Source organism: Oncorhynchus mykiss, chromosome 28 (assembly GCF_013265735.2).
Source record: "Oncorhynchus mykiss isolate Arlee chromosome 28, USDA_OmykA_1.1, whole genome shotgun sequence".
Lineage (NCBI taxonomy): Eukaryota > Metazoa > Chordata > Actinopteri > Salmoniformes > Salmonidae > Oncorhynchus > Oncorhynchus mykiss.
The window spans coordinates 10,068,510-10,076,732 of record NC_048592.1 but is presented as its reverse complement, the minus strand read 5'-3'; the positions used below and the strand labels follow the sequence as shown (position 1 = coordinate 10,076,732).

The 8,223-nt window shown below is 40.8% G+C and overlaps 1 protein-coding gene across 1 annotated transcript; it reads left to right on the top strand.

Annotated features, from left to right (window-relative positions):
- Positions 1-304: 304 nt before the first annotated feature.
- Positions 305-7,867, top strand: dhrs1 (dehydrogenase/reductase (SDR family) member 1). The gene is made up of 9 exons (XM_021589020.2): positions 305-458; positions 925-1,071; positions 1,220-1,363; positions 1,559-1,638; positions 1,843-1,975; positions 2,187-2,330; positions 2,681-2,750; positions 6,453-6,533; positions 7,119-7,867. The coding sequence occupies exons 2-9, from the start codon at positions 928-930 to the stop codon at positions 7,253-7,255; spliced, it is 933 nt and encodes a 310-aa protein (XP_021444695.1). The 5' UTR covers positions 305-458; positions 925-927; the 3' UTR covers positions 7,256-7,867.
- Positions 7,868-8,223: the final 356 nt, after the last annotated feature.

The following is an 8,223-nucleotide window of genomic DNA, read 5'->3' as shown; positions in this document are numbered from 1 at the left end:
GGTATAATTTGTTCTCAGAACAGGGTGCCAATATTTATGTTTATGACATTTCCCCACTACCCCTGGGTGTGTGGTGTGGACATATAACACAAAGTTAGCCTAAGATAGAAATATTGATGTAGTTTCACAGGTAATTTGAGTTCCCCACAAAGATCAAATTTCTCCAAAACATAAGGACGATCTTTGCCGTTTATGATTATATTTATGTTTTTGTGTAACTTAGGTCTACCATTTCTCTTCTCTTAAGGTTGGGTTGGACGCACTTTTATTGTACAGTACAATTGAATCTATGTGCTCATATTATGAACATTACGGTAGTTGAGGCACGGTTACATGGGCTGATTTCCCTATCAGTGCGTATACTTGGCCATGTACATACACTCCACCATATTATCGACTGGCGATACAAGAGGAATCTCAAGCAACTGTTTACGCCAACGGTTTGAAACTGATAAGAGGTAAAACAACAATAGTACAGGATTATTTTAGGACGTGATTGAAAAATGCTGCTACGTTTTTTTTTTTGTTATATAAAGGGCAGTAAAAGAGTGTTATTTTTCTTGTTTGGTAACGTTAACCGACCAAACCTTAGTTAATTAAGGCGATATGTTAAGCGTGTTTTGGTCTTTCTCGCTCAATCGCTGGTTTACCAAATTATGCTCTTGTCATAATGTAACATTAAGTGTAACCAAACACGGTATCAAACTGAGGTCCATAATACGTTATCATACTGAGGTCCAGAATGACGTCGTTACCCACTATACTTGTCAAAAGGTGGCGCTATATCTCCATATTTTTTTAACCGTATTTTCCTACAGTGTAGGCCCAGGCAAGATGAATGTATGCTGTTTGCAAAAGTTTCAAACATCACAACTTAAATTCACCATCCATTTTAATTCCCTTCCCTTTTTCCCCCCTCATCAGCTAATGGCCCTCTCAGGCTGGGTGTGTTTGGTGACAGGTGCCTCTCGTGGCATTGGAAGAGGCATTGCCCTGCAGCTGTCAGAGGCGGGAGCTACCGTCTACATCACTGGCCGCCAGGAGAAGACCCTGAAGGAAACTGCTGCTCAGGTGAACATTCATACTTTCATGTGTACTAAATGTCCCTAAAAACATGAAAGCTTAATGGAGGTCCTGTGAGGAAGGTGGGGGGGGGGGGTCAGAGAGACAATTAGAAGACATAGTGACCACCACTTTCCTTCTCCAATCTCAATGGCAGGTGACGGAGAGGGGTGGGAACTGTGTGCCAGTTGTATGTGATTCTTCAAGTGATGAAGACCTCAAATATCTATTTGATCAAATCCAACGTGAGCAGAATGGCAGACTGGACATCCTAGTGAACAACGCCTATGCTGGTGTACAGGTCAGTGACATCGTTGCAGGGAAAACTGTCAATAGACTACATGGCAATAAGTTATTGACAGGGTTTGAAAAAACGACACCGGTTGATTGACGTGACATCAGCGAATGGAGAGGGAATTTCAATCACTTATCAAAAAAAAGTGTAAAAAGTTTTTATGACTAATGACGATGATGATGATTTGTAATGTTATTTCAGGCCATTTTCACTAACATGGGGAAGAAGTTCTGGGAAACCGATCCAACCGTATGGGATTCCATGAACAACAGTGGCCTTAGGTACTCTCTCATTTGTTTAGTAAGGTCTTGCTTTGAACTGCACCCTAATTGCCGTGTTTCAGTCTCGTATGTTCTGATGGGCAGACAACTTTCAGCTCCTGACAGTCAACTCCACCTTATACTCACAAGTCAGTAGCAGATAACCAAAGCACTGTTGTCTACTTATCTGTACGTTTTGACACTTTCCCTTTTATTATCCGTCAGGGGACACTATTTCTGCTCAGTGTATGCTTCACGGATGATGGTGGCACAGGGCAGGGGCTTGATTGTGGTCATCTCTTCCATGGGAGGGTTGAGGTATCTCTTCAACGTGTCATATGGGGTTGGTAAGGCTGCGGTGAGTTCTGCCATCTCTGTGCTCCTAATTGTTAATTATCTGCTCGCCTCAATGACATGTCCTATGTTTAGTTTAAATAACTGTGGTCATCCAAAGTAACGCAGATCTTGGAACACATCACTCCCTCTTTAAGTTCAAGTTCATGTGTTGCTGTGCATTTTGATGCTTTATTTGATCTCAGCTCTGATACTCTAATCCATATCCTCTCCAGTGTGACAGGCTAGCTGCGGACACAGCAGTTGAGCTGAGAAGCAGGGGAGTAGCCTCTGTCAGCCTGTGGCCGGGAGCAGTTCAGACAGAGTTGGTGTCTCAACTCGTCATTGAGAAGGATGCTACACCGGACGTTGATCCTAAGGTATATGATAAACCATTAGACAGGGCCTAAAATTTACTTTTTGGTCCACATTGACCAACCGCCAACATGGCTGGTGAAATAGATATTCTTACCTGCCAATACTTAAATCTACCTGCATTTGGCTGGTGGCAGGTGTTCATTTTATGCCTTGATTAGAGTATTGCCATTCTGTATGGGTGGTTTGAGAGACTGATGCAGTTTTCTCCAAATTCAGTAACCTGAAAATAAGGCTGTGCGGCTTATGCACCAGATTATTTTCCAAATTATACATTTTCATAGGCTTTACTAGTTCTTATGCTCTCTTACTGTATTGAGTTTGTGCAAATGACATAACTCCCTGTTTCTCTCAGTTCAGAGCCTTCTTTGCCAATGGAGAAACCACAGAGCTGAGTGGGAAGTGCATTGTTGAGCTGGCGAAAGGTACATTATGCTACAGCATGTACATGACCACGCAGCATTACATTTCCACAGTTGATAATAAAGCCACATTTATATTAAAATGGGGGGGGTAAACAAAAGTAGCTTCTAAGCAAAATACAATTTCTCAAGCAATAATTTAGCTATGACTGTCTGGGAGTGGCCTGAGAGAGGGGTCTAATTGGATGAGCCTAATGGGAGGGTTGTGTAACCTGAGAAATTGATTTTATTGCCAGGGAGGATGGCAAACTCTCTTTGTTATTGGTCTATTAACTTATACCGTGACGTCCAAAAACCCCACTCAGCCAAACAAGCTGAAATTTCAGGCGGTCTTTTTTTTCATACAGCTCTTACACTAAAAGTGTAAACATTTCAGCAGTCATGCTTATCCACAGCGACTTACAGTAGTGAGTGCATACGTTTTGATACTGGTCCCCCATGGGCATTGAACCCACAACCAACTGAGCTACACAAAACCATAATTTTCACAATTTGACAGTATTATTGCAAACTCATAGTGTGGATACATACATTCATACATACATACATACAGTGCCTTGCGAAAGTATTCGGCCCCCTTGAACTTTGCGACCTTTTGCCTCATTTCATGCTTCAAACATAAAGATATAAAACTGTATTGTTTTGTGAAGAATCAACAACAAGTGGGACATAATCATGAAGTGGAACGACATTTATTGGATATTTCAAACTTTTTTAACAAATCAAAAACTGAAAAATTGGGCGTGCAAAATTATTCAGCCCCTTTACTTTCAGTGCAGCAAACTCTCTCCAGAAGTTCAGTGAGGATCTCTGAATGATCCAATGTTGACCTAAATGACTAATGATGATAAATACAATCCACCTGTGTGTAATCAAGTCTCCGTATAAATGCACCTGCACTGTGATAGTCTCAGAGGTCCATTAAAAGCGCAGAGAGCATCATGAAGAACAAGGAACACACCAGGCATGTCCGAGATACTGTTGTGAAGAAGTTTAAAGCCGGATTTGGATACAAAAAGATTTCCCAAGCTTTAAACATCCCAAGGAGCACTGTGCAAGCGATAATATTGAAATGGAAGGAGTATCAGACCACTGCAAATCTACCAAGACCTGGCCGTCCCTCTAAACTTTCAGCTCATACAAGGAGAAGACTGATCAGAGATGCAGCCAAGAGGCCCATCACTCTGGATGAACTGCAGAGATCTACAGCTGAGGTGGGAGACTCTGTCCATAGGACAACAATCAGTCGTATATTGCACAAATCTGGCCTTTATGGAAGAGTGGCAAGAAGAAAGCCATTTCTTAAAGATATCCATAAAAAGTGTTGTTTAAAGTTTGCCAGAAGCCACCTGGGAGACACACCAAACATGTGGAAGAAGGTGCTCTGGTCAGATGAAACCAAAATTGAACTTTTTGGCAACAATGCAAAACATTATGTTTGGCGTAAAAGCAACACAGCTCATCACCCTGAACACACCATCCCCACTGTCAAACATGGTGGTGGCAGCATCATGGTTTGGGCCTGCTTTTCTTCAGCAGGGACAGGGAAGATGGTTAAAATTGATGGGAAGATGGATGGAGCCAAATACAGGACCATTCTGGAAGAAAACCTGATGGAGTCTGCAAAAGACCTGAGACTGGGATGGAGATGTCTTCCAACAAGACAATGATCCAAAACATAAAGCAAAATCTACAATGGAATGGTTCAAAAATAAACATATCCAGGTGTTAGAATGGCCAAGTCAAAGTCCAGACCTGAATCCAATCGAGAATCTGTGGAAAGAACTGAAAACTGCTGTTCACAAATGCTCTCCATCCAACCTCACTGAGCTCGAGCTGTTTTGCAAGGAGGAATGGGAAAAAATGTCAGTCTCTCGATGTGCAAAACTGATAGAGACATACCCCAAGCTACTTACAGCTGTAATCGCAGCAAAAGGTGGCGCTACAAAGTATTAACTTAAGGGGGCTGAATAATTTTGCACGCCCAATTTTTAAGTTTTTGATTTGTTCAAGTTTGAAATATCCAATAAATGTCGTTCCACTTCATGATTGTTGTTGATTCTTCACAAAACAATACAGTTTTATATCTTTATGTTTGAAGCCTGAAATGTGGCAAAAGGTCGCAAAGTTCAAGGGGGCCGAATACTTTCGCAAGGCACTGTACATACATACATACATACAGTATGTATACAGTTGAAGTCGGAAATTTACATACACTTAGGTTAAATTAAAACTCGTTTTTCAACCACTCCACAAATTTCTTGTTAACGAACTATAGTTTTGGCAAGTCGGTTAGGACATCTACTCTGTGCATGACACAAGTCATTTTTCCAACAATTGTTTACAGACGGATTATTTCACTTATAATTCACTGTATCACAATTCCAGTGGGTCAGAAGTTTACATGCACAGTCAACTTAGTGTCTTTAAACAGCTTTGAAAATTCCAGAAAATGATGTCATGGCTTCTGATAGGCTAATTGACATCATTTGAGTCAATTGGAGGTGTACCTGTGGATGTATATCAAGGCCTACCTTCCAACTCAGTGCCTCTTTGCTCGACATCATTGGAAAATCAAAAGAAATCAGCAAAGACCTCAGAAAAAAAATTGTAGACCTCCACAAGTCTGGTTCATCCTTGAGAGCAATTTCCAAACGCCTGAAAGTACCAAGTTCATCTGTACAAACAATAGTACGTAAGTATAAACACCATGGGGCCACGCAACCGTCATACCGCTCTGGAAGGAGATGCGTTCTGTCTCTTAGAGATTAACGTACTTTGGTGCGAAAAGTGCAAATCAATCCCAGAACAACAGCAAAGGACGTTGTGAAGATGCTGGAGGAAACAGGTACAAAAGTATCTACATCCACAGTAAAACGAGTCCTATATTGACATAACCCGAAACGCCGGTGCTGTGGTGGTGGTGCGTTGTGGTGGTGCTTCTCAAGACATCAGTCAGGAAGTTGACGCTTGGTCACAAATGGGTCTTCCAAATATACAATGACCCCAAGCATACTTCCAAAGTTGTGGCGAAATGGGTTAAGGACAACAAAGTCAAGGTATTGTAGTGACCATCACAAAGCCCTGACCTCAATCCCATAGAAAATCTGTGGGCAGAACTGAAAAAGTGTGTGTGAGCAAGGAGGTCTACAAACCTGACTAAGTTACACCAGCTCTGTCAGGAGGAATGGGCCAAAATTCACCAAACTTATTGTGGGAAGCTTGTGGAAGGCTACCCAAAACGTTTGACCAAAGTTAAACAATTTAAAGGCAATGCTACCAAATACTAATTGAGTATATGTAAACTTCTGACCCACTGGGAATGTGATGGAAGAAATAAAAGCTGAAATAAATACTTCTCTCTACTATAATTCTGACATTTCACATTCTTAAAATAAAGTGGTAATCCTAACTGACCTAAGACAGGGAATTGTTACTAGGATTAAATGTCAGAAATTGTGAAAAACTGAGTTTAAATGTATTTGGCTATGGTGTATGTAAACTTCCGACTTCAACTCTATATGTAAACACATAAACACAGGAAAATCACTTTTTTTGACAGCACGGCCCCTTTAACAAAACAGACTGACTATCATTTGAAGATTACATTGTTTTAGATCTGGGCTTTCACCTTTACTGTTTCGATTTGTAGATTTGTCATTCCAAAGCTTCATTTGTGTTTTGCATTCTCTTTATGATTTGAAGATAAAAACCTGATGTCACTGTCAGGAAAAGTGTTGATGACCTGTGACCTGTCTAGGCGATACGGAATACAAGATGTTGACGGTAAATTATCACTCCCATCACTCATTTTAGTTAAGTGAACGGTGACCATGCACATTTCCAATCGGCTAAATATCGAGGGTAGGCTATTATTTGAATGCTGGTGACATGATGATCGGTGCTTGGCTGACAATTATCATATACAATTATATTGCTCTTAAGCCATATCCCATTATATGTCTGTCCACTTAATCAGCCAACTCTGGTCTAGAGAGCATGTGCCAAAACCAGATTGGGCAAGTTTGCTATTTATTGCAACAGTTTTTGTGGCAAAACCATCGTTAGAGTTAAATGCAATGGAAACCCATTTAACTTGTCTTTTATTCAGTGCATTGAAACTTATTTGCTCTCTATCATCATGCACAGCCTTTTATCTGCAACAAGTCAGTTTGTTGGCAACACCTCTAGTGGGGAAATGTTCATATTTTACAATATTCACATGAAAATCTGTCGCCAATTGGATGGAAACCTAGCTATTGTAGTGTGTATATCCCCCTCAAAAGATATCTATTTGCATGCAGAACTGTACATAGGCCTTCACAACACACTGTCTTAATCTTTTACATATTACTTCCTCTTTTTTTTCAGGCCGCAGTGTGACTGACTACACCTCCCTTAAATTCCTCCTGACCCAGGTCCCATATCTTTCCTGGCTCTCCTCGATTGTACCCTCATTCTTCCGGGTTCCCCGGTTTGTTCTTACCCTCACCAACGGACGTTTCTGAGCCACCCCAAACTCCCCTGTGACACACAGATTACTGCAGTGTCAGTAATCTACATTTATATGGTATTCCTATACATAGAATACTAAATCATTTATAATTCTGTGTTCGTATGCATAAGAAGGATCTGCACCAGTGTACTGAATGTACAGTATTATGAATATTACAAGAGTTTATAAGCTTGTATGTGATTAAACTTGCCTATTGCCTCTGACATACATTGGGAAATGCCCCATACAGTACATGTCAAAACCTATGAGTGGAATGGTATCCAAAACATCAAACACATGGTTTCCATGTGATTGATGCCATTCCATTCTCTCTGTTCCAGCCATTATTATGATATGTCCTCACCTTAACAGTTTAAACAAAAGGACTGATAACTTTCATTGACAAAATGCTATTTTTGAGGTGATCAAAATGAAGGTATGCTGAATGTAACATTTTTCAAAAATGAAGGAAGGTATGACTATAACACTATACTGAATATTTCATCATATGAAGAGAAATTCCAGCAGTGACGTTTTGCTGCATTTAAAAACACTAAGCAAATGTGAATGCATTTTGTAATACTGATAAGTAAATAAAATTATCTACATTCCTATACCAACTTGATACTATTTGTTATGTCTGTGAAGCAGGCACTTTACTTTTCACTCATCTAGCAAACTGGGGCCATACTTGCGAACATTAGACACAGTTTATCCGGCCTCACAAGTGGCGTAGCGGTCTAAGGCATGAGCCATGAGCTGGCGCACAATTGACCCAGCGTCATCCGGGTTAGGGGAGGGTTTTGCCGGGATTTATTTTCTGTCTTTGCAAGCTGACTTCGGTTACCAGCTGGACGGTGTTTCCTCCGATACATTGGTGCGGCTGGCTCCCCCAAGTCCCTAGGGGAGTTGCAGCCATAGGACAAGACTAACTACCAATTGGATATTACGAAAAAGGGGTAAAAGTAGGCCCCACCCAAT

What these genes read in the sequence shown, in the direction of transcription:
- dhrs1 (XM_021589020.2), top strand. Translation starts at nt 928, where the DNA reads ATGGCCCTCTCAGGCTGGGTGTGTTTGGTGACAGGTGCCTCTCGTGGC. An exon ending in ACGCCTATGCTGGTGTACAG is followed by an intron (nt 1,364 to 1,558) that starts GTCAGTGACATC and finishes ATGTTATTTCAG; the next exon opens with GCCATTTTCACTAACATGGG. An exon ending in CATTGTTGAGCTGGCGAAAG is followed by an intron (nt 2,751 to 6,452) that starts GTACATTATGCT and finishes TATGATTTGAAG; the next exon opens with ATAAAAACCTGATGTCACTG.